The following is a 26,308-nucleotide window of genomic DNA, read 5'->3' as shown; positions in this document are numbered from 1 at the left end:
AATGAGGTGCACTTAAACAAGACAGTTGTATATTAAAAGCTTCACATTAAATATATGTTATTATACAGGTTATCACACAGGATTAGAGCTTTTTTTAGCAGTTGGTGGCTAGCACAAGGCTCCTGACAGTGAAGAGAGGGGAAGGAGAGGCTGAGGGCAGCCACCCATGTCCAGAGGGCACCTGAGTGGGTCTCTGGGGTGTTCTGGAAAGGGCTCCTGTATCTAAGGCTCTGGGCTGTGCTGGGTCCCTCTGAACTTGTCCCATCTGGGCTTTGCTGGTCACCAGTTCTGGAAGGGATGAAGAAAAGACAGACATGGCAGTTTGCCAGAGGCCTGCCTGATCCAGCCGGGACGCTTCGTGGGCAGCACAGGTTGACTCCAAATGCCAGCCTGTCCCGTCTGCTGGGATTCTGCTCACACTGTCCCTGGAGTCTGTGAGAGCAAATGCTGAGCCCGGATGTCTATGCCTTGGTCAAGCGACATCAACCACTCACTTCTGAGTATCCTGGAGAGTCAGCCAGGCTTGGTGTTCAAAATATTAAAAAAGGCAATCTCTGGGTCCTGTGACTGCAGTAGGAACAGCGTGTGCCAAGGGCTCCACCTGTTCATGTAAGACCCTGGCTGAAAGCTAGATCAGGCCCCTCTGCTCACATGGGGGCCACTGAGGGACACCAGACCACGGCTGCCCTGGGGTGAGATGCACAGCTCAGCTCAAATCGGCCCAGCTTTCCTGAAGACCCGGAGCCTTTCTCTACTTTTCCTAGAAGGGCTATTCTGTGAACCTCTCTCCCCATAAAGGCTCCTTTCTTTCTGTAGACACACCATCTTGTTTGGGGGGTGCCAAAAAGGCCCTTGACTCCTCAGCTCAAGGACGGAGCCGCTGAAGTGGTTGGGGCTTTATGGTCAATAATGAAGCCGGCAAAGAAGGGAAAGAAAGGAAAATAAAACAAAAAACCACTCTTGTGGCTCTGAGCAACATGGTCTGCTAGTGGTTGGAGGTTGTGTTCTGAGACACAGTGCTGCGGGCGAGGCATTGTGTGGCAGGGACCTTTTTTTTTTTTGCCTCAGAGAAATACAGCTCATTTTTTTCCCCATTAATTGGCAGCAGATTAAAAAAAAAAAAAAAAAAGCCCAAACAAAAACCGAACCAACGCCAGTAACCTGAATGCGAGCATTTCTGAAAGGGAAAAGCTGTTCCAATTGTTAGATGTCCAAGAAAACATGAATACACGCCGACAGAGGAAACAGTCACAATCAGAGGAAGAAGAGGGAGAGGCTCATAAAATTAAGGGAAAAAATTCCTTTCAGCAGCTCCCATCCTGTAAGCCGGCTCCTCTGCCGGCCTCAGTCCCTAAGGGGCAGCTGGAGGTTGGGCCTCCAAGGGAAACTTCAGGAGGATGGAAGCAGGGGAAGGAAGGAGGGCCCAGGAATCCCTTAAAAGAGCAAAAGCAGGGCCGGAGGGCAAAGCGGTCTCCCTTTTCCTGAGACCACAGAGCCTTTTCTAAAGAGAAATTTGCTCCGGAAGACTGTCTACTGAGAAAGGCCGGTGGCTCCTTCGCTGCCCCACGCACAGCCCAGTAAGGGCCATGTGGGAGTCAGGGTCGGCTGGGAGAGGCGACTACTGCGGTCTCACCTGGCCCACCCCGTGCAGGGGGCTGCCACCCATGTCCCCAGTCTCTAGCGGGACTCCTGGGATCCAGTCTCCTTGGCACTTCTGTTAAGACAAGTGCCAACTCCTCCCTCATTTTCTCATTCACAATAACAAAAAAGGAGAAAGAAAAAAGGGGACGTGGTGAATCATTCCAGGTACTCTCACCTCAGACTGTTTTGGAAAATGCAAACAGGAGAAAGGTCAGGGTTGTCTTTGGAGACTAGGCCCAGGCTGTGCCAGTGAGGTCATCACAAGGCCAGTCGGCCTGTCAGATCCACCAGCACCCAGGATGACCCCAGAGCCGCAAGGGGCAGAGACTGGTTGCCAAAGAAACAGCTTTGGCCACAAACTGCTGAAATCCACAGCGGCCACCTGAAGGGCATGGCTTTCAGTCCTGCTCTGCCTGGGCTTGACAGATGCCAGCTGGCCATGCAAGTCCTTTCCCTTTATTAGGCCTCTGTCTCTGCACCTCCACAGTGAGCCTGAATCATCTTTGAAGCCCTGGCAATGCTGAATGTAGACCCGCTAGTGATGTTCAAACCTGGCCCCTCATGCTGTGGACAGTGGTCACCACACTTCCATTCCATTCGAACAGACGACCTGGGCAGGTGGGATGACGTGTGCTTGACAAAGGTGCTGAAACCCATGCTGTAGCTGGATACCTCGCACCTCCTGCAGGAGATGGAAGCCAGGCCTTTCATGCGTCTGGGTGGGATTCTTCTGTTCCTTCCATTCACATTTAACTGTAGCATGGTGGTGGGTGGGAGAGGCAGGGAAACTGAACAGCAACCTCACAGCCTTATGAACCTCTGCTCCTGTCAAGGACGGGGGTGAGGAAGAGGATTGTGGGTGTTTGTGTGGGGTTTTTACCTGGCAGAAGCCATATGGATGATGGAGAGAGCTCCATGTCCCCTGAGGGGTCAAGATTTGCCTTCCCCCAGGTGCAGGGTGACAGCAAGGCTATGCCTAGCCAAAGCACTGGCATGGGCCTGCCATTCTGGGCCTAAAAGCCTCCTCTACTTATGAGCTGTGTGACCTTGGGCAAGTTACCTTCCCTCTCTGAGCCCCCCTTTCCCCACATGTTAAATGCTTCACTGGGGGGCAAGGACCAGATAATGGGGAGAGCCCTTTGTAGACTGAGTGCTGTGCACCTAAGGGGTTAACGGCAACTTGCATCACTGTAGGCTGCTGTAGGCAGAAGGAAGAGGCTGCTTGTTGGGTCACAGGTTGGCACTTGAAGCTGCCATTGCTGGAACCTGAATGAAGCATCTGGATGGAGCTCAAGGCCCACAGGTTGGCTGACAGGAGGGCAAAGAAAACCCTTGTGCCTCAGCCCTGAGCTGGGGGCTCTGCCTCCCTCCCCTGCCCGCCTTCCAGGGCCTGCCACACCACATGCCCAGGGGAGGAGACACACCTTGCTCTCAGAATGAAACCAGCAGGTTAGCACTACCCGCCTCAGAGATCCTCCGTGGTATATATAAAAAAAGGATAAGAATGTATATTAAATGACTATTTTATTTACACACCCTATTCATAAATAATTGAATCCTCCGTGGCTGCACAATGATTCCTTGAAGATCTCCTAATGATTACACTGAGTGACTAAAAGTAAATCGATCAGCGGGCTTACTTACACCTGTCTCACTTGTGCGCTCACACTCACACACACCAGAGGGGAGGCAGGACTCTGGGGCCTGCTGAGCTCTCAGAGAACCCGCATTTGTCTCCCAGCATCAGTGAGGCTCTGGTGGGAAAACTGCGCCCCACACACAGGTGTGAATTCACGACAGCTGTAGAACAAAGAGCTGCACCCCAGGGGCTCTGGCCCGCCCCGTACCCTTCCGGAGCTGCTCTCCTTTGTTCATCCTGGAAGCCATCTCTTTGGATTTGCAAATATTTTAATTCACAGAAACTCAAGGAGGGGGTGGAGAAGGGGGCTGGCTGGCATGTTGGCTATCCCTCTGTCCTTCTCCAGCCCCCACATGTGGCAACAGCATTCTAGAGACATGCAGTGGTGCGCCAGTACCATACACACGACACAAACTGAACACGGCCCCCAACGGTGGCCGGGCTGGTGAAAGGGGGCCTCTGGCTCCTCCAAGTCCGGGCCCTGTCCCAGGGCTGGTCTGCTCACAGGGTCCGCACAGCCACGGGGTAGAGGAGGGACAAGTGCTCAGCGCCTTTGATGGGCAGCTTTCTGGTGGTGTAGTAATGGATGACTTCTGGGACACTGTCGAATGGGGGGCTGTTCTGACCCAGAACGTATTTCTCTTTGGTTTTGGCCAGTTTCATGTGCATAAAGCCCTGGTTGCTCCTGTGAACAAAACACAGAGGTTATCAGGATCTGCAGAATGGCCAAGGTGGCCGCGTTGCTCAGGAAGAGGTGACTGGCAGGGGGCGAGGAGCAGGAGAGCAATTTCTCAGAGCCACTCAGTCTTGCACTGAACAGGGCTGTGGCATGTGTTCATATTCATTACCCCAGAGAATTTTTTCATCTGACCAAATCCTGCACGGGTTCGAGGATTCCTCACCGCCTGGGACAGCAGTGGTGCCAGCTGCAAGCAGCCGCGAGTGCTTCCTGTCCAAGCCAGGACCATGGCCCAGGGCCAGCTGAAATGCAGCTGCACCCAGAAGCTGCTCCCCGAGTCCCAGCATCCACCCAGCGACCAGCAGCAAACATTGCTGTACCTTCTGACCTCCAGAGCTGCAGGCAGCTTCCTGCAGGTAAACCAACCAACCACCCTCCAAATTTGACTCTTCTGCCTGTTCCTGATGTAGACAAGTATTTATCCTTGCCTGGCAGTGGAAAAGTGTAAGTCCCTACTGCCCTGCCAAGTGAGCAGGGGTTTACAGATGAGGAAACAGAGGCAGAGATGACAGGTGAACTGTTCTCCAAAAATTGGTGCCTCCTTTCAGTAGCACAGAACTGTCACTAAGGGGCTGCCCAGCAAGAGATGAATGATATTTCCCAGTCCCCCTTGTATCCTCAGGAGCCATGGGACTGGTTTTAGACAATATAATGTGGGACAGTGTATGCTGTACAGCAGTTCATCCCTGCACTAAACCATGTTTCCTTCTCCAAGGCCCAGTCTGAGTGTTTCCTCTGCCAGGAAGTCTTCCAGGTTCCCACAAGCAGAGGTCCTCCCTTTCTCTGATTTCACCTCAGCTACTGAAACCTCTGTGAGCACTTGCCTTCCTGAACTGTAATTACTTCTCCATCTTCCCAATTCCCCTGAGAGCTCCAAAGCACAGGGCCCAGCCATGTGCCCACCATGGCCACTGTCTGCTGCAAAGGGCAGTGGGTGGGTTCCTTGGAGAGCAGAGCCTTGTCCTCATGACCTTTGCAACCTGGCACCTGCACCAGTGTGCTGGGGGGCACAGCTCATGGTCAGCAAAGGCCACTGACATCAGTGTCCCACCTCCCACGGAGGGCTCCGGGCATGGTGGATCACTCACCCCTCGGTCAACCTGCCTTTGCCCAGATGCCCCTCTCCCTGCCTACTCGCCTCCAAGCCTGGCCTTTTAGAATTTTGCTGCCACACCTGTGGAAGCTTTGGTCTCCAAAGCACAGTCTGATTTACAGAGTGTTTGTCACTTAGTGAGAAAGCTGGGCTCCGATAACTGTGACCAGCCCTAGAGGCCTCACTTCCAGGAGATTCTTGCCCACCCACAGGGAAGCTAAGAGCTCCACAAGGACACAGGTTTGCAGCCTTTTCTGAGCTCAGCTCCTGTTGCTTCTGCAGCTCTCGCAGGGGCACTGGAGGGCTTACACGCATCCCTGCCAGTCAGAACTGGGCTCCCCATGCTTACCAGCGCCTGTTCTATTAATGCATCAATTTGGACTCCAGGACCATTTTCAAATGGAAGAGCAAATGCTTAATGAAGTGCAGGCACTGAGCAATACATCTGTTCATAATAATGTATTTAGAGATGTCACCCTTGGCTTAAAGGAAATCGTTCAGAGAGCAATTATGTTTCAAGAGAGAATAATTTCTGTAAAGAACTGAAATTTAAATCAAGATTTTTTAAGGCTGACAATGTTCTAATTACAGAGCCTGTGGCAAGTTCTGCTCCTCAGTGAAGGGTCATTTCATTGGGGAATTGCTTCGACACATTTGAGAAGCAGGAGGCGCACTTGCTTAAGCTGTTAAAAAAGGAAATGATGTGTGCATTAAGTGAAAAATGTACAACCCCTGTGAGTGAAGACCCAGCTACCCACCACACTGGAGAGCTCACAAATCTGTGCCGGTTTGGAAAGGACTGTAATTGCTCGAATGGAGCGCTGAAATTGTGTGGCTAAGAAAACGGGGAATAGTTAGAAGCTTTGTGATCTTGGAGGTCATGGACACAGCTGTGCCTGGAGAAGGGGTGTGTATGGGGAGAGCAGGAGCAGGGTCTGACCTCTAGACCTCTGCTGCACCACTGAAGTTGCAAGGGACTTGATTTTAATTAAGGAGGTTAAGCAAAGTAACTTCTACGGGGTAACAGGACGTTTTCACACCAGTTGTTCTTAAGACATCTAGCCAGGGAAGTGGGCTGGGATGGTTGCAGCAGGTGACAGGGCCAGGGGTGGAAGCTGAAGCTCCTCTGTTCCAGGCCACAGGCTCGGAATGGCCACCAGGTTTTAGCAACCCCACACTGCCATCTCCACCTCAACAGATAGGCGCTGTCAGCACTTCCCTGACATCCCTCCGGATTCTCCAGGCCTACTGTTTGTTCCTTGGACACATCACCCCCCGGGCTGGGCTGCGCTGAGGGGGCAGGCCAGTCACAAGGTTCAGAGACCAAGACAGAGAACTCAGGCCCTGTGAATCCCCTCTCCCAGGTCAGTGCCTGACTGTTCCTCGGCAGTGGGAGAAAGGCCCACAGGCTGGCCCCCACACAGGAAGACGTTCTCAGGAATGGCCCGTCCCCTGGGCTCTAGCACTGTGCCCTGTAGTTCTCTGGACCTCAGACCATCCTTAAGTGGCACTGGGCTCTGTTCTTGCCCCTTGTGGATCCATGGCAAGGCTAACTAGATGGCCTCTCATGGCGCTTCTGGGCCCATGGTACTGGATTGTGTGTGCCATAAGCAGAACCTGTTGCCCACTCCATGAAGGCTTCCCACAGGAAAGGTTTCCCCTGCTGCCCACAGCCCCCAGTCCTGCTCTCACTGGGCACTGGCCTGGATGCCAGTGTTTGCTGGGCACTCCTTGTGAGCCAGGCTGTGTGCCACGCACTGCAGCTCCAACGGGGGGTGGCTGACCTGGGACCCCACAGCATCAACAGCCATGCTCCAGATCCCTCCCTGGCAGGCATCCCCCAGAGCCCGGGCCCCGGACCTCAGCACTATCCAGCTCCTGGAGGCCTCAGACCCTGGGCATGTGACTCCTCGACCCGGAGCCTGCCCCCAAAATGCCTGACCCGCAGGGCCGACAGTGCATCAGAGGCAGCACAGAGGCTGGCACTGAAGGGCCACCCCAGGGAGTGCAGATGGTGGCCCATCACATGGGGTTGGCGGATGCTGAGAGATGAACAGGCTTTCTTTTAGAGACAATCTGTCAAACCCTGATTGATGCAAAGGTCAGGTAAAGCCCTGTCAACACACACCCAAGTGTTGTAATAATATATCCTGATCGGTCACGAGATCCCCACGAGTGAGATGCCACCTAACAAGCTGAAGATTTAAAAGCAGCTGCCAGAGGTGACTTGAATGACTCCCAATCCTACACAGAAGACACCCAGTGTAAGAGAAAATACTAAAATTTCTAGGGAGAACAGAGGGTGCATCAGATGCCCAGCATGCACAAGGACGCTGGAGCTGCTCTGGACAGAGCATTTCTGGAACAACAAGTAGCCTGGGGGCCATCTCTCACCCTGTTTTGGTGCCTTTGGGGAAACTGAGGTCAGAGAGAGCAACACTCTGGCCCAAGGCTCACAGCAAGGTGGGCTGGGTCCCAGGCCATGCCACCGCCCCCCCCTGCAATCCTTCTGGGAAGGCACTGGTCCCTGGGGAGTTCAGACAGGCTGCAGCCACCTGCCAAGTCCATGTCTCCTTTGATAGGACATATTGTGAGGGCAGAGTCACAGTTAGGGGTGTCTCCGGTGGGTGACCTGTCTAATGAGCCTTGTAAGGCTGGCAGTGCTGGGGCTGTCACAGTGTTCAGATCGCTCATTATCATCACAAAAAGCACCTCCTCATCACCGGGATTATCAAACATGCCTGGTGCGCAGGGCCTAATAACAGGCCCCACCTCGTCTCATAATCACCGGCTTTAATAAAACATCACTCAGCCCGCAGCTGCTGGCCCGAGCAGAGTATGAGGCCTCACCTCTCGCTTTTAGACCTAATTGCTTGATGCATATTTCATGAAGAATCCTGGGTAATAGTTATGTTAAATAAGTTCTTTTCATGATGAAATGACTTAAAAATACTTGCATATAATATTTATGCAGAAGGCGGCAAGGAAACTGCCCTCTGGGACTGGTGTGTAGGACCCGGCGACAGGAACCCAAACACAGAGGTATCTCCGGTTCACATCTGCTGAAAGGTGACTGCGAGCTGCTCTTCTGACCGGCATCCCCAGAACACCGCCCCTCAGCTCCAACCGCCCACTGCTCTCCACTGTCGCTGCACAATGCATGGCACCCACACACTGCTCGAGCACCCCCCACCCCCGCCCTGGGCACAGGTGCCCAGTTGACCTGCTGCCACTTGTCCTCATTTAAGCCCGTAGCAGTGTACAGATGGGGAAACTGAGGCTGGGCTGGGGGGGTTCTGTGCCTCACCCCTCAGGACACAACCTGGCCAGATCTTCACTGACTCTAAAGCTACCACCGTGCCGCTGCTCAGCCTTGAGCCATGGTTTGCCTGCAGCCCTGCGTGACTGCCGAGGTCTGGAACCCTTTCTATTCACTGTGATATTTCTCAGCAGGCCAAGCCTTACTGCCTGCTCTGAGCCCTCAGCACATGCCTGGCACACAGCTTGGCACTCTGTCCACCTGTCTACCCATCCAGTGAGAGTCTGCCCTGAGCCAGGGAAATAGGCCCCATGCACCCTCCCCTAGGGACTAACTCCCAAGGGCAGGCCGATGTCTAATCCACCCTGTTCCCCAGGGCAGCCCACCCAGGGTAGAAGCTGCTTCCTCCATGGCCAGACACACTGGTTGCTCTGTCTGCTCCAGCACATGGGCCCTGGAGGAGCAGCAGAGCAAGCTTAGGGGGGGCAGGGCCAAGGGGAGTGCCCAGAGGGTCATCCCTGCAGGGGGTACACAGGTGCCTGCTTCACACTCTGGGTCTTGCCTGAGGGAGGAATGGGTTAAACCTTCTTTCCTTGGGATTCTAAAAGAAATCATTCTTGGGGCCACTGAGCCAGCCAGTGCCCCCTGCCCAGGCCTAAATAAAGGAAACACAAATGAGAGACCTAGGCCCTCCCTGCTCTGAGGCCCAGCAGATCTCTAAGCGGCTGCAACTCTTCCTGTTCTTATGGGGTCATTTTAATGAAACATTTGAATCTTACATTGGGCTGGATTGGTAAGAGAAGAGGAAGAATGAGACGTGCATCGAAAATGTCCTCAGTTGGTTGCAGAATGAGTCTTGGGGAGGGAAGGTGTCACTGGTCCCCTGTGCTCAGCATGGAGAGGGCATGAGACCACCAATGGGCTCCTCTGTCCCCACAGGCACGCTCTCTAGTCAGGGTAGAGATGGACATGGGTGTTTGTGCTGAATTAATGGGGTGGTGGTGGTGGTGGTAGAGGAGAGGTGTAGTTCCAGGCCTGGCTCTAATGCCAACCTGCTGTGACTGTGGGACACCCCAAGGGAGCCAGCCTGGAGTGTGACCACAACAAGATGTGTCCTACCTCCATGGTCACCCAGGGGTCTGCAAAACAGGTCCTTCCTGCCACACCCCGCTTTGTGGCCAGCATTGCTGCCTCCGCAGGCAGATGGCTGTGTGATTCAGAATGTGGGCTCTGCCTCCCACCTTCTCTTTGACCTCCAGAGAGAGAGGGTATTTTGCTGGTTATGTGTCTACAGAGGAACTTTCCTCGCCACACCTGTGAGCAAGCTGCAGCCACTCCAGAAACACCAGTGAGTGCCTGCAGAGAAGCATGCTCTGAGGAGGGCCCTGGACTTGCTGCAGGAAAGAAATACTCAGATCTCAAGTGAGGGAGCCTTCTGGAGATAGGAATCTGCTCCACAGCTCCCAAGGGTCCTACTGTGTGCAGGCTAGCATCTGCATGTGCTGTGAACTTCCAGCACAGGGCCTGGAAGCCTGGCACATAAACACTGATAGCTGCTGTTGCCCTTGGTCCATGACTAGACCAACCTGTGGCTTCAAAAGAAGCTGGGAGGGCTGGCATTCCCTGCAGGACACCCACTGCACAGATTAGAAGACCGAGGGCCAGAGGGAGGAGCAACTTGCCTGGGTCACTGAGAGGACATCAGGGCTTTCCAAACTGGGAGACCAGGACGTGAGTCCTTCTGGCTGTGTGACAGGGTTCTCCAACTGTGCAGCGCATGGGTGGGGGGCGTAGAGGTCCCCTCCTGCTGAGATGTTCTAGCAGTCAGGGGAGCTGGGGGAAGGGGCTTATGAGGTCACATGGCAAATACTCGCATGCTGTCCACTGCCTTCTGAAATGGCTTTCACAGTGACAAGCACACCAAGTTATTACCAACAAACGTCTAACTGTAAACGCTGCTGAGCTAAATGGCTTGATTTACAACCAAATAATTAGATTTTCAATAAATGTGTCGGCAGTGATTAGCTTTCCTGAGACGTGTGGGCATTTCTCAAGCCCTGAGCTGGTGGCTCAGGGTGAGGGTCTTCAGTAAATAATGACAAAAAGCCATCTCTAGGCAGGAAAGTCGGCAGATACCTCTCTGGCAAACATGGAGAGGCATTAAGACTTGTTTTGTGCCATACAAAACAGCAGGTAGGTCAAAACAAACCCACTTTGGCCAATTTTCTCAGGAGAAGACTAATCACAGGAGACGATTAAAATCCCCCTGCTTCAGACACGAGGGCTTTCATGATCAAGGCTGACAGTGCAGGGAGTGAGCCTCCCATTGCTGGAGAAGTAGAATTTGCCAAACTTGGCTGCAAAGGGCTCCAGGCTGTTTCCAAGGACCAAGCCCCAACTCACTCCCAACCAGAAGGGGGAGGGTACATGGCACCCCTGAAGGCGGCCCCAGGCAGGGGCTGGAGGGTAAGCACCAGCTTCCAGGAGAGGACGTGGGGGGTGATGGCTTTTATAGGCAAAGCTGTGAAGCTGGAAACCAGGGGTAGGCCCAGGTGAGGCTGGAGAGTGAGACCAGGGTAGCATGCTGGGGTGAGGAGGCAGGACAGCAATAAAGGACATGAGGGCCAAGCAAACATCACCTGTGAGCTCAGGGTCACCCAGGCCTGGCCTGCGTCCCCACCCTGCTGCTGAGCAGTGCCTCTCTGGGCCTCAGCTTCCCCACCCGTGCAAGGGTGCTTGCAAGGACCCACCCCAAGGGCTGTGCTGAGTTTGGGCAGGGCAGGAGCAAGGCCGGCAGGAGCAGGGCTCAGGGTCTTGACATGGCTCCGTTCCCACCCGCTCTGCCAGGAACTTTTGTACAAGTTGCTGCCCATCTGGTTTGTCTTGTTGGCTCCCTGCTGTCCGGGCTGAGCACTGGGCATGTCTCTCCGTCTGTCTGGTCTGTCATTCATGACCATGCTGGCAGCCCAGAAGCCACGGATGGCCAGCCTGCCTGGCTGGGGTGGGTGGCCTGGGTTCTGACCCCAGCTCTGTCACCGGGTGACCCTGAGATCAATTTCCCCAAATATCAAGTGGTATTTCACAACACTCTTGAAAGCGTATTGTTACTCAGTAAGGTCCACATGAAAACAGAACAGGAAAGAAGTCTGCTTAAAAAATACTCATCACAGATGGTCTACGGCACTTATGAAATACCTGCTGTATGTGTTGCTGTGTTCGATATTTTGGAGGAAGGCAAGGCAACAGCAGTCTTCTGAGATCATTTGGTTTCCTGCCCTCATTTCATAGATGACACAGGACCAGCAATGGTGCAGCTTTGCTCCCATCCTCCAGTGAATTGGGGGTCAGAATGCCCCCCCTTTCCTCCCTCCTGTGCCATCAGTCATAGGGGATTCTTGGGCACTACCAGTAGTCTTTGTATACTCTGAGTGAGCAGTGATGGGCTGAGACAGGTGCAGGCAGGGTTGGGGGGCATGCAGGCAGGGGGAAGGAAGCAGCGATCTCCCCACCCCCTCTCACCCGCAGCCTTAAAGCCCAGAGCTTGCTGGCACTATCCTCCCGCCCAGCTCCTGTGTTGATGGGCAGCTTCCTTTGCTAACTGAGCAAGGGCTTCATTAGCACAGCAAGGAAGGGGACTTACCCACAGAGCACCTGATTCACCTTAGAGTTTTACTTACCAAAAAAAAAAAAAAAGGGGGGGGAAGAAGGAAAATCCAGAGGGGCCTTTAAAAACTGCAAGTTAAAACAGATCTGCTCAGCAACCCCGCATCTAACCTGAGGGGAGTGTTTTCCTCCCTGGAATTTCAAAGGCACCTGGTTGACTATAAGCTACCCAGACATCCTGGTCAAGGGCCTTTTGCAAATCCTGTGAGTATTAGCGATTTTTTGTAGAAAAATTCCCAAGAGTCTTTAGGAATCTGGGCTTCACTTTCTTCATCTGTGAAATGTGGAGTAGTTTACAATGTTCCCTAAAGTCCACTGAAAACACATGAAAAGAGCTCTAAGCTGGACATCAGGGACCTGGTCCCAGTCCTGGCTCCTGCCCGCTCAGGCCTCAGTTTCCCCATCTGTACAACAAGGGGACAGGACTAGATGACCCCTGAGGTCCTGCAAACTCTGAACCTTTGAAAGTTGGCACACAGGAGGAGATGCTCACACTGCAGAGTGAGAGAGGAAAGACTATTCAGGTATTAAACAAAAGGACTGACTTCCATTATGCCCTGGACTTGCAGGGCCGGGAAAGGAGTCCAGGTTTCTCAAAAACAGTTTCTTCAAATGTGCCTCCAAATGCCCACATCAGAGTCTCTGGGCACTTGGGCCTGTGGCTCCATGGGCCTCTTTGGAACCAGAATTTGCTTTTAATATGCTCTCCTAGAGATTCTGGTGACATTCAAGTTTGAGGACTACCATTCTAGTTCTATCTCATGATAGAAATTCCCTTGTAGTATTCACAACATTTAGGGTTCAGCCTTTTTGCTTACCCCCAATGTCGGTGAGCTTATTTCCCACCAAGACAACCCCTCCAACGGCTCTGCCCAGGTTCTGAGCTGAAATATAACTTGGTGCAGCTTATTAATGGTAGCCCCAGCCCCAAGCTTTGGTTCCTGAAGGCCCCAGCTCCTGCTTCTGTCCTGGGAAGCCCCTTAGAGAATGGGAGATGGCTGTCCCAGGGCAGACGTTCCTGTCCTTTCCCATCCTGGTCACCCCTGCTGCTATTTCTCATACACGGGGGGCCTACAACTGGGCAGTGTCCCTGGTGGGCCTGTCCTGCTTGGCCATCAGCTCTGCTGTCTGGACATGACTCCACCATCAATGTGGACATCTAAAGTCTTTGATGCACTGCTTTTCAGTACCTGCTGACCTCCTGGGTCCACCTCACTCTCTCACCTCCTCCCGGAGCCCAAAGGACAGGATCTTACTGACATGCCAGTATCATCAGATGCAGACAATACTCACCTCTTGATCAAAACAAAAAAAGGACATGGGTCCAAGAATATTAACAAGCAAAAGTCCACTGGCTTTGACCATACTCAGAAGGTTTGAAAATGCAATTTTCAAAGGTCACTGACAGCTCTTAGGAATCTGGGCTCTGGAGGGCGAATCTTCTCATGTTGGGCATTCATTCCAGCAGCTTCTTGACAACCTCTGTCCACAGGGTGGAGAATTTTCTCAATATTAAATCTCCGGCTCTTTGCTCTCTAATGAAATTGATTTCTGCCTTGATACACAACAAAGCTTTCATTTTATTATTTGGCTAGGGTTTAACCACATTAATTATAATTTTTTTCAGCACGGCTGCAAGTAATTGAGCTCCAAAAAGTTACTATTGGAACTGATTGCTTTTTAAAAGCACAGCCCCTATAATACTACAACATTCAACCCTAATTTCTTTACAGAAGATTTTCTTGGTTAAGATTAAAACAATTCAGGCCAGAAAAACAATTTTTCTAGCCTAAAAGATCTGAACTAAAATGGGATCATGCTAATATTTGGAGACTGGATCTGAAATTTTGATGTACCTGTATCCCACTACTGCCTCCATTCGTCACATTGGTGGTTTTATCATCATTTATGTCAGAACTCAGGTACTGCCTCAAGTTTTTAATCATTGTGATTGGCATAATCCTACCTGCCTCAGAGGACATTGTAGAAGTCTGTTCAAATCAATTTGTATCACTAGGTTACCTAGGACTGCAAACAGCCTGCCTGGCACTATGTAAATGTGTTTGCCTCTTGGAACCTATGTTCAGCCCAGGAGGGGTATACACCTGTCAGGCTATAAATGATGGGCAAACATGACCACAGGTAAGCCCATTGCTGCTCTAAGCCTTTTTCCTTAAGAGTGAAGTGGGGATGCTGTGGGGAACCAGAGAGTGATGAGCAGGACTTCAGCATTTGTAAGGCACATCTCTGCCCACGATATTATTGGTCACCTGGTCAACGGAGGCTTATGTAAAAGGGAGAATTGAAAGTTGGGGCCACAGGGAGAAGGACAGCGCAGAGAGCAGTACTCCATCCTAAACCTAACCACCCTTCTACCTTGTTGTTACTTCCTAATAACTTGTTATCTTCCTAGGCCCTGATCAAATGTTACCTCCTCCAGGAAGTCTTCAAGATGCCCCATCAGACTTACTTTCCTCTCTGCTCACTTATTCTCTGCCACACCTCCCTCCATCGTAGCAGTGAACAACCCACCTGTACCCTTGCCCAGACCACACGCTTAGTCTGATATGCCTTGGCCTTTCTACCCAGGTGAAGGCCCGGTGCATGGTAGGAACGCAGCAGTGGTAACTGCCATGTGAACCTGTTTGTCAGGCCTGTCTTGAAAGTCTGTGTTGAAATGTGGCAGGCTGGTCCCCAAGCCCCTTGGGGCCAGGAGCAACATGTGGATTTTCAAAAGGAAATCAGAAAAAAAAAGTTCTAATTAAAGCATTTCTAATAAGCCAGCTTTGCCAAACCCATTTTTTCTAATATTCCTCTTGGGTGAAGTAATCTTTAAAAAAAGCATTAGAAGTCGCAGAAAGCACCCACAGCTGGAAGGAGGATGGTGGCTGCTCACTGGGGGAGCTTCCTTGGAAAGGGAAGGTTGGAGGCGTTAAGAACCAGGAGTGGAGCGGCCTCCGCCCCAGCAAAGTGAAAAGTGTGTGAGTGACACACACACGTACACTCATATACAGCAAAACACCATTTTTATAGCTTTAGCAAACAGGAGCTATAAAATCGGACATCTGATTTTATAAATCTGCCTCAAATATCAAGAATGTTTATGGAGAAGAAGATACAGGGCTACGGGGCTCAATAACCCTGGGATGGGAGTTGAGACATCTGGACTGCCAGCAATCAGCCTTGGGACCTTGGGAAGGTCCTTTCCCCTTCCTGTGCGTGTTTCTCCCATCTGAAAGCAAGGGCCTTGACCCAGGTGATTCAAGATCCTTCTTCTGGTTGGAACAGCCTGATGCCGTGGGGAAGAGCAAACCCTGCATCTTGGGATTTTACTGTATGAGGCTGGTCGTGCAAGCCCCGCCAATGCCTCTGTGGTGAGGGCGGGGAGGCTGGTCGTATTTCCTCTGGGGGCCTTTGAGTTATTTACCTAAGCTTTGCAAAATAAGACCACGGATACTTTCCTGAGGTAAGCACAAAAGCTCTGCAAATAATCCCACCACATTTGTACAGCCTCTCAAAGTTTACAAAGAGCTTTCACTCCCACTGTGTCCTTGAGCCTCAGGGCAGAGAAGCTCAGACATGTGAATCGACTTGCAGGGTGACCCTCATGGCTGGTGGAAGTGGTGGGATTCAGGTCCCGGTCCTCTGAGCCCTTCTCCATGTTGCTACCCCTTCACTGATGGCAGATAACGAGGTCTGTATCTGTTACCATGGCCTGTCCCTGCAGCGCTCCATATGCCCTCCCCAAGTCCCCAACCAAGCCATTCGCAGATGGCTTTTGCAAAAATATTATTAAATAAGTCATATTAACAAGATGTTAGAAATGTGATTGGAAAGAAATGTTTTTCTCATTTGGAGAGACCACCAGTGCCTCAGAAGGGAAGCTGTCCTGGGGCACGAGAGGTTTCCTGGCGACGAACGGGCAGTTGGAATGCCTCCCCTGGCTGGCGAACCACACAGGCAGATTTATGCAGGCTGATATGAGCTAATTAAACACCAGCTGGAAATGTAATCAGGGTAACTCAGGCACTGGAGGGGACCAGTGAGCTCTCAGGGGAGCAAAAGGCGACACACTGCATGTCTGCCCAGGAAGGAATAGGCGGGCCAGAAGGGACCCCAGCCCTTCATGGGTGTGCTGGGTGCCGCCAGGCTCCGGAGAGCGGGCCGGCAGTGTGAGCATATGTGCCTCTGGCCTCTGGGCTCTGGGCGGCAGTAGGAAGAGGGCAGCGGAGTTAGGGAGGGAAGCTTTCCTGGGTGTTTTCAAAACCGACCACTGCACAATTAATGACTGGAACATCGTGCTATGTTGACAGAATGACGACCACACTAGTGGGGGTGAGGATTTAATAATAAGGGTAACTGTATTTTTGAAGCCAACATATGATTGTATATCAATGACAATTTAAAAAACTAAAAAACTGATCATTCCATGTCCACGTTGCAGTGGATAGTGCCACCACTCTCCCAGCTGCTCAGAAACCTGGAAGTGGTCCTTGAGCCCTCACTCTTTCTTCACCTCGTCAGCTGCACCACCATGTTCTCTTACCCACTCTCGCTGCCCAGACCTTCGCTGAGCTGTTATAGCCTCCTTAGCAGCCAGTTCTGCACTCCTGACCTGCCTTCCAGACACATCCATGGTCAAACAGGGATTCTGAAAACCTCTCTCTTGCCAGCTATGGAGGCCACCACTGTCCCTTCTGAACTGGCCTTAGCCTCCCTCTCTGCCAACAGATCCCCAAATGCTCCTAGCTTCTGCTCCTTGAGGGCTGAACCCAGAGAAGAAAGTGGGACTCCCAGAGTTGGATCACCCAGCCTGACACTATCACTTCACAGCCAGAGAACACTTCAGCATTTTCAGGGTTCCACAAGCCGATGCAAGGAACTTCGGGGTCTCCGGCCTTCCATATGTCATCACTGTCTTGGGAAGGTGTCAGAGAAATGCCTGGCAACAGGCTTATGGCTCATGACCTGCTTAGAAAATTAGGCTTCAGCTATGGAGCCACCCTATCCAGACACCTGCTTGGGCCCTGGTTGGGCTTCTTGGACCCAGCTGGAGAAGAAGGGTGGTGAGGGTGTGTGTGGTGTTTCTGCTTGGAGAAGCTCCAGAGGGCAGAAAGAGGCCACTGAGCTGCATTAAAAACACAGTGCTTCACTCACTTGCTGTGACAGCATGAGCCCCAGTTTCTGCATCTGTAAAATGAGGGTAATGTTACCATCCTTCTCAGCACATGAATGTACAGCAGGGACGCTTGATGTTCCTGAGTATCAGCAAGCATGCCAGGCGCCCTCACAAGCATCATCTCACTAAAGCATCTCAGCAACCAGAACCCAGGCCCCGCAGCTCTGAAATTGCAACAGCATGGGGCACCCTCAAACTGTGGCTGCCTCTGAGAAAGGATGGGGTCTGTGACTAGTCTGGGGCCTCCCAGCTAATCAGAGGCAGAGACAGGATTTGAAACCTGGTCTTCTGGGCCCAACCCAGGGCCCTTTCCACCTTCTCCCACCCCCACTGCTCCAAGCATTACCAAAGCACCAGGCACAGAGTCCAGGCCAGGCACCCTATTAACAGCAAGGGCAGTGTCCTTGGAAGTGTCTTCCCACTGGCAGGGTATATTTTCTCAGTAATTTTGAATAAAGGGAAGTGCTGTCCATTATTTCTCATGGTGTCTCTTGATGGTGCGGCCTTTTATCCTGCAAATTCTAAAGTTCACTGTTTTCATTTAGTCCCCTGCAAAGATCGTTCAGGAGTCTCTGCTTTGCCTAGAGCAGCAGCTCCTAATTGCAGCATTTCTTTTTTTTTTTTTTTGACAGGCACATCATCATTTGACTTTATTTAGAAAGTCATTGCTAGTATATATTTCAAGGAACATCATTTCATCTAGTAAATGATTGTAAGGATTTTGCTTGAAATAAAGTGCTGGTCATTTACATTTACTGAATTTTTATTTCTACTTCAAATTGCAGCATTTCTTTTAAATCTTTTAGAAGGAGAAAACACAGTGCATGCTAATTGAGCAGAAAATTCATTTTTCCTCCATCAGCCCTGAAAAGATGTGAAATCCTCCACGTATTGGGAAAAAAGATGCAAATCCCTCTACCCACTGAGCTCTCGGTCTCAGGCTGACTCAAATGATCCAGAAAAAACGGCCTGGCTGGGAAGCAAGGAGGTAGTAGGCAAGTTTCTTTCCCTCTCTGGGCCTCAGTTTCTCTACCTTTATAGGGCATTGGGTCAGGTGATCTAAAAAATCTCTTTCTGTTCCCTAAATCCCAAGATTTCTGGCCAGTGTACCAGAGCTGCTGCCCTGGCTTCCCACCAAAATGCTCCCCTATGAGATAATGAAGGAGCAGACCAAGTTCTGATGACAACCCACATTCAACTCACAATGTCTCAAGAAGCACAAGGAAAGTTAGAGGGGCAGTAGGACAATGAAGAGGACAAAAAGGAATGCCTGTTGAAATGGTCATCATCTGCAGCTACTGATGAGGAACTGGGAGATCAGACAGATCAAGGGACTTACCCAAGGTCACACAGCCAGGAAGAGGGCAGCCTGGATTTAACTCTAGTTCTGTGTGGTTTGAAGTCTCAGTCATAGTAATAATGCAGGACTTGGAGTTGTAGCCTGAAGGCACTCTAGAATCCCACCACATAAGAAGAATGAATGTGAGCGTGGACAGAGACTTCTAGGTCAGACCCAGATAACCTGCAAGGCTTTGGCCTACCCCAAGCTCTCCCCTTAGCAACTTGTGGCTCTCCAAAGTCTCTAACAAACTCATTTACTGACCGAGCAGTTAACTGCATGCCGTGTACATGCTGAGCACTTCATGTATGTTGCCTCTTCATTACTACACCTGTAAAACCCATTTTACAGATGAGAAAACTGAGGCTGAGATGGTAAGTCCATTTTCTCAAGACTATCCTGCTAGTAAGTGACAGAGCTGGAATGCAAGATGCCAAGCCAGATTGCTTCAGAGCCTCTCTTCTGGGGGCAGGGTGAATGCTGGTGGTGGGAGATACTGGAAACTGTGGATTGGAAATCAGCTCTTTTGTCTCCTGGGCTGCTGCTTCCTCAGCATGGGCAGCTCCTACCCTGCCTAAGTCCAGCTGCCTCATCTTCCTCATACTCCAAGGCCCATGTCAAAGCCCCTATCTCTCCCAAGGGGAGGGCGAACCACTGCCCCCCACTGCCTCCTGCTGCTGCTGGGTGCCAGGGTCAAAGCCAGCTACCCCTGAGCCAGCCTGACCCCCACCTCTTTTTCCTGTACCTCCTTCCTTCAGCTCTCATACCACCTGGTGGCTTACAGAGGCACAGTCAGAGCCCCGGGTTGCACACCCCTGCCTTCCTTGAATTCTTGCCTTCAGGGGCAGGGCTGGGGAAAAGGGACACCGATGATGGGAGTCCAGGCCTTCTGGGGCTGCAGGTGATGCTGTGCAGGAAATTCAACAACTGAAGGGGAGGTCCCTCTGTGGTCTGAGAGGCTGCCGTGGGGGCTCACACGAGGGAGAGGGCAGCTACCACGGAGCCAAGTGCTTGAGCCTCAGACTGACCCAACAAGGGGTGCGCAGAAGGTGGAGGGAAGCAGTCTGCTCTCTGCTGATGGATGAAGGGCAAGCAGCCCTCCCTTACCCCCACCCCTCCCTGCCCTGCAAACTTTTATTATTTCTTGCTCCTGGCTGTCAGCTGCAACAAACTAAGATTAATCACTCGCCTGCCTGCCCAGACCCAGACATGCCTACCATTTGAAAACTCTCTCCTTTACTATATAAATCAATGAGGGAAGGGAAGAAAGAAAAACAACTCTAACAGAAAGGTGTCTCTAGTGCCCCTGGAAGGCATCCCACCAGCCCCTCCCGGCCCCACTACACCCACCACCCTCTACTGGAGCCCAAGGAAGCATTCGGTGGGTGAAGACTGACTGCCCGGAAGTCAGCACAAACTGGAGCTCCGAGCAAGAACCAGCCGGGTGTCACTAAGCAATCAGAGCAGGCGGTGTGTTCTTGATCAGTTGTCCAGCAGCCTCCTCCCCTGCTTGGAGGAGATGAAGCCTTCCCACATCCTTGGGACCTAGAGGGAAAGCACCCTGCCCTGTTTGTGGAGCTTTAACCTGGAAGCAAATTTACTGACAGAACCCCAAACCCTCATTCTGTGGGTGCAGGGGAAAGGCACTTTGCCCAAGTCATCCAGCAGCGGACATAGCTCGCGTGCCCCGACAGCGATCCCTCAAGGCTCGGGGAAAGCTGGGAGGAGCAGGGGCCAGCTGCAGGCCGTGCACGGGGCTTACCTGCTAAGCTGCATGACTCCTCAAAACAGCTTTATGAGAGTGGCCTGCGTGGTTTTCCAGGTGATCATCAGGGAGCTGACGTCGCCTGCATCGGACAGCAGGTGAAAGATGGAGGTAGGAGTCGAACTCAGGTATCTCTGACTGCAGAGCCTGTGTTTTTACCTCTGCATTTTGGAAGGGCTGCCCTGGATCTCCCTCTGGGACGTCTGCCCACATGCTGCGTGCCTCCCCACCTCTTGGACTGTTAGCTTGAGTGGCATGTTTGGGGGCAGAGGGAGGCAGAAATGGTCTTGCTTCCTTGACAGTTTTCATGGGGCAGCCTGGTTCACCAAAAGTCTAGAATACAGCTCTGAGGACATGACTGCACACTGCTCAACACCTTCTGGGATGCCCGCTGCCCTACAGGACAGAGCCCAAATCCTCAGCCTGGTGACCGGGGCTGCACCTCTCCTTGGCTCCCACCAGTATTTGTTCTCCTTACACAGACCCTGCATTTCCCTGCCTCCATTCATCCCCTCTCTGCCCTGTGCACAGCTCTAAGACCTAATCTTCCTTCAAATATCCGCTCTCTGGTTCCTTCCCTTTTTTATAGCCCTAAACATGTCTAGGAGTATATGAGTTACAGATGTAAGTATCTTCTCTCCCCTCTGGCTATCGGCTCCAGGAGGGCTGGAGCCCAGGAAATAAGGCTGAATGGGGCAGAGCTTATGGGGGATGAGGAAGGCTCCTGAACAATCAAGTCTGAGTCACAGCCTGGAAACAGGCCAGACCCTAGAAGCATCTCCTGAGGTCAGAATCTGGGCCGTACTTGTAGGCATGCAGTGCAGTTTGCCTTCAAGGACGTAAAAGCTAAAAGCCCCTTTGTGAGGGGCTCCTTGGGGCCATGTCCCCCACTGGGACTCTAATTGCCCCCAAAAAGCTGGGCTAGGCCCTTGTCAAGGAGCAGCTGTGTCCCTGCAGAACCTTGTAAGTGCCACCCCACCAGCCCCCTCCCAGGGCTAGGCCCAACACAGACTCTGCCCTGCATATGGGGAGAGCGGCCCTGGCATCCTCCCTGCTTCCTTGCCCCCCAACAGCTGTAAACCCTCCAGTCTTTGAAGTCCATTTTCCCTCATCTTATCCAGATTCCTTTGCAAAAACTCATGAAACTAGAACTTGCAGAGTCATTCATTGTCCAAAGTGCCTGAAGAATCCTTTTAATGAGATTTTTCAAGACTTTTTCATCCCTTTCTCCCACTGCCTGCCTTTCCAGACTGGAAACTGTGTTAGTGTGAAGTTTTTTTGTCAATTTCTAAAGGCTCAACCCTTGCTTCCCCAAGGCTGGAGTGAGTGCACCCAGGAGTCAGTGGTTGGTGCCAGGGCCAACGTGTCTGCTAGCAGCCAAGAGCCGAAGGACCTGCTGCCCTGTCAGGTCAGGCTGGAGATGGGGAAGAGGGAAGGCTCTGCAGGGATGAAGGGAAAAGGGCAGTATTCAAAAGCAATTAGATAGGATCTTTCTAAGATTGCTTCCCAGGTGGGAAGTATCTGCCAACGAGGGGACTCTGAGAGGTGATGGGGTGGGGAGTGTGGGCACCATCTTGGATTGCCATGGGTGTAGGAGGTGGAGGGGCAGGTGGGCGGCAGCTTAGGCCACTGCAAGGATCTGTCTGGTCCCCACAGAATGAAGCAATCACCATCTTGATTGTCAGTGAGGTCAACTGCCAGCTGGGCAGCCTTAGTCAACCCCCTGAGTCTCAGTCTCTCCACCCATGCAGGAGGGAGCCTGGGTTAGATGGGCCTCTCAGGTCATTTCCAGGTTTGACATCGACAACCTTCTGCTCCAGTGCTAGGGGGGCTTGGGGGGGGTGAGAAGACGCTGGGCTAGGAGTCCACTGCCTCCACCCTGGTCTTGGGAGGGCATTCAGCTGCCTCTCCCTGAGGTGTGGAAGAGGACGTAACCTCTGCCCTAGCCACACCACGGGGCTGTCCCAGGGAAAACACGCAGGCCTCTAAAACACAGGGTGCTGGAGATATGCAGGGAGGCAGGGTCAGGAGGGAGTGGGGTTTACATGTGAAGGTGGGTGTCTGAGTGGACCTTGCACTTCCGTGGCCCCATCACTAAGAATTGAGTCTCAGCTCCTATGACGTATGACAGCTGTCCTGGCTCCTCCACATCCCCGGGCTTCGCTGAGAGGCCCCTCCACCTGAGATCCCACCTGCTGTCCCTGCCCTCTCCTCAAGGCCCACATACACCTCCCCCTTGGCTTTTCCTCACCCTCTGAGGCAGGGACCGCCCAGATCCATTCAATTCTGAGTCCTTACGATTCTCAGGTGTAGACCTGCAACAGGGCCCAGGCTGACCGGGCGAGATGTGAGCACCTGCAGCCCGGACCGAGCCGTTCCCACCTCAGCTCTCTCTCTGCTTCCCTGCCAGTGCCTGGTACAGAGGGCTCTGATAAACACCTGCTGAGAGAAGGACGGAAGGGGTGGAGGGCCCTGTCCTCTGAGGTCAGACTCCCCCAAATCCTTTCTCCACCCTAGAATACTTTCACAGCAGGACCCAAGGCTCATATGAAAACATAGCTGGAATTCCAATGTCCATGTGCACCAGGTTCCTGACGACACCATGAGAGGGGAACGCCAATCCCCACCCTGCCCCACCAGGCAGGCCTCTGAGAGACCTCGCACCTTGCAGTGGCTGGCAAAGCTGGCACTTGCCCCAAGAAGCTGGGATGTTCAGTACCAGGGCCATTCCACTTGTGGTCGAGGTGATTAATATCAGGTGTCTCTCCTTGGCTGGCAGCTGGTCTGGTCAGCGGCAACTGGGGCTGCTCTGGGAAATAAGCTCACATTCCCTTAGCAGGCTGCCCTGCCCAGCCACAGGATGGCCTAGCTGATTTTGGGCTTCAAGGGGAAGCTGACCGGATGAGACCACTTGTCTGATCCGTGGGATCTAATGGCTCTAGACCAGCATGCAAAGCTAAACCCTCCACCCCCAGCACCCATGGGCAGAGACCCATCATCCAAACCACAGTGCTTGATGACCAAATCCGACTGGATGGACACAAGAAGATAAACCTAGGTCTGAAGGCAGAATGTTCTTATCTGGGTTCCTGGCATGGTCTCCTCCACCTCCTCCCCTGGCTTAGGAGGTGCAGGGGATTGGCAGAGCCCAAGGACAGGGGAAACCAGGAGGGTCACAGACACCTTGATACCAGGGTAGAGGCATCCTTAGCAACCATCAGAGTCGAGGTCTCACTGGGTAGGTATGGATGGATGCTGTGCCCCAGAAGAAAGAAACCCATCCAAGGTCACATAGTGAGCTGCAGGTGGCAGGACAGGACTTCTGCCCAGAACTCTGGACAACAGGTCCTTTCTGTGGCCATTAAGGGTGGCCTTCGATGAAACTACAGGGCTAACCCAGGAAAGCAGAGGCAGGGTGGAATAATATAAGATAATGTTTATACTGTACTGGTTGAGCGAAAGATGTTTTCTGCAAGGACAGCACTGTCACCCCCTGTGCACAGATGAGGCTGTGACTCAGATGCTCAGAAAGGTCATGTGACAGACAAGGCCACAGGGTCAGGGCATGGGGAAGGCCAGCCCCATCTTCCTTTACCACAGGCAGCCCGGCCCTCAGGACTACAAGCCCGCTACTGTGAAAGCAGATTCAAGGTGCTGGCCATAGCTCAAGAGGGGGCCTACTGTCTAGAGACGAAAGGGAACTACACTCTTGGGGCTGGATGGAAACACTCTTCCTGAGACCCACCCGGGAGGGGCATTTGGGCCGGTTTGCATGGTGGAGGGCATGCTGCCCAGGGGATTAAGAAATGAACTCTCCAGGTATTACTGGTCTGATTCCTTCCTCAACTGGCTCGAGACTCCTGTGCTCAGCATTGGTGCCTTAGCCCTGGTACATCCTGGGTACTAGGGAGGCTGTTCTTCCCCTGCAGGTAGGCCATGCGGGGGTCACCACGTGGCCCCAGAGTCCGGCTGGCCTGCCCAGTGCAGGGATTCAGCACTTCCCAGTGAATAAACAGGGTGCTCGATGGGGCCCTGGCCCTCATGGAGGAACAGCTAGGCCTGGAATGGGGCACTTCATCCCCGACTCGTTGCTGTGTTCAATCAGGTATTTGCAGAAGATCCCTCCAGACAAAGGGATTCCAGGAGGAAGGGGATTCACTGAGGAGCTCAGAGACTGCCAGTGTGATGAGTACTGTGCTGAGGAAGCCCAGGACTGGGCAGGCTGCCTGGGTGGGCAGGAGAGGGTGGTGTCCCGGGCACCCTGTCCCCTACGTCACCTGCTTCCCTCACCTCTGGAAGCCCAGGAAGAGTGCAATTCACTGTGAGGCAGGAAGGTACAGATGGGAGTTGCTAGGTTACTTTGGACAGTGAGAGAGGAATGGAGGAAACGGGGTTGCCTGGGGCAGTGAGGAGTTGAGGACCTTCTAGGCCCTGTTTGCACAGCCAGCAGTGTGCACTTGTCCTCCTCCGCTACCCTCTCCTCAATACAGTGGCAGCCCTCTGGCTTTGGCTGCCTCCATGTCAGCATCCCAGAGGCCAGCAGTGGTTTAGTATCGGATTTTCCTCAACTGCAATAACTGGACTTTAAGCCATGAGGTCTGATGATGAATAATGATGTATGCAGGAGCCATTTCTCCCAAGTGCCCTGCTTAGAAATCCCCCCGACATCCTCACCAGCGAGGTGGCCGTCCAGCCCCTGGCTGCTTACCCCTAGTGAAGAGATGCCCACTGCCTCTGCAGGCGCTTTGGTCACTCTAATTCTTGATCAGCTCTGACTGTTAGAAAGCTTCTTCTCTCGCTGAGACTGAGCTAGAATGTGCCTGCCCATAACTACCCCCATCTGGGACCCCAACCATGTCTGCTCCTTCTGCCCTGACAGTCCTTGAGAGACCTGTGGTTCCTACCATGTCTCTGCACACCCTGTCTTCTCCAGGCGGACTCCAGTGCCTCTGGGTCCTGCCTGTGCTCTGCAGTTTGTCACCATCCCCCTCAGGCAGAGCCCAGGAGACCACGTGGGGTCAGTCCTGAGCAGGCAGCACAGGCCAACCTCTCGCTCCTGGGCTGCACTGATTCTGTTCCCCACACGGCTGGCCTGCACATGGGCTCTCCTGACAGCTGCACCCCAGCAGGCCCTCTCTTTATCACATCGCCTCTAATAATGATGAGCACAGCAGAGGCAGCCAGGCAGCGGGCTTCACTGTTTCTGGTGGTTGTGTCGGCTTAAGGGCCTGGGTCTACTCCCCAGTTCTGTCACTACCTCTCAGTGTGTCCTTGGGAAATCCCTCCTCTCTCTGGGACTCCATTTTCCTATCTGTAAAGTCAGTTTTAGACAATTTGTTAGGTCCCATCCAGTACCAGCACGAAATGATGAAGCGCTCAACCAAAAAACCCTTGTCTTATTTTGGGGTTCCCTATCCCAATGCCTTGTGGGTCAGAAAGACCTGACGCTTCACAAAGAGGCCACAGGGATAACACCAGTAGGATTCCTCTGGTTCTTCCCAGTGTTCCTCACAGCCTTTGTGGGACATATAAAAATCAGATCTGCCAAACAGTAACCTAGAATATAAGGAAAGGGTCATTCTCACAGTGCAGTACCATGGGAAAGCAAACAGCTTGTCTTAATAGCATGCTCCCTGCCTGTTGGGCCAGACATGTCCCCTTTCTGAGCCTCAGTTTCCTTATCTGCAAAATGGGGACAAGATGTTTCTCATCAAAGAACTGTTGTGAGATTTGAGAGAGGGATGAGGTAGGCTAAGAGCATCATACAGCCCCTAACTCACAGCAGCTGTGAAAGCTTTTCTTTGTTATTTAATACAAATCCTAGAAAAATGCCCCTCCTCTTCTGAGAAGGCAGAAACAGAGCACATAAAAACTCCTCTGTATCTCGGGAGAATAAGATCAAATTGAAAAACCGAGGCTTGAAATAACTCATGCTGGCAAATTTCCCAGGGGGACACTGGCAGGTCTTTCTGTCACAGACACAAGGGCCAG

General features: G+C 52.4%; 1 protein-coding gene across 9 annotated transcripts in view; it reads right to left on the bottom strand.

The window, feature by feature from the left end:
• Positions 1-3,148: 3,148 nt before the first annotated feature.
• The window catches only part of SHB (SH2 domain containing adaptor protein B), a 126,791-nt gene continuing 103,631 nt past the window's right edge, over positions 3,149-26,308 (bottom strand). For 2 of the 9 annotated variants that reach the window (XM_073227346.1, XM_017673840.3), the window contains one exon: positions 3,149-3,965. In XM_073227346.1, the coding sequence (XP_073083447.1) occupies positions 3,782-3,965 (184 nt within the window). In that variant the 3' untranslated portion in view covers positions 3,149-3,781. Of the gene's footprint in view, positions 3,966-16,370; positions 17,225-18,552; positions 18,666-20,314; positions 20,400-22,568; positions 25,874-26,308 lie in introns of those variants that run through there. The other 7 variants (XR_012127256.1, XR_012127261.1, XR_012127259.1 and 4 more) reach the window with 7 other exon arrangements.

The sequence above is a fragment of the Manis javanica genome, chromosome 2, assembly GCF_040802235.1.
Source record: "Manis javanica isolate MJ-LG chromosome 2, MJ_LKY, whole genome shotgun sequence".
NCBI lineage: Eukaryota > Metazoa > Chordata > Mammalia > Pholidota > Manidae > Manis > Manis javanica.
This window is presented reverse-complemented; position numbering and strand designations above follow the sequence as displayed.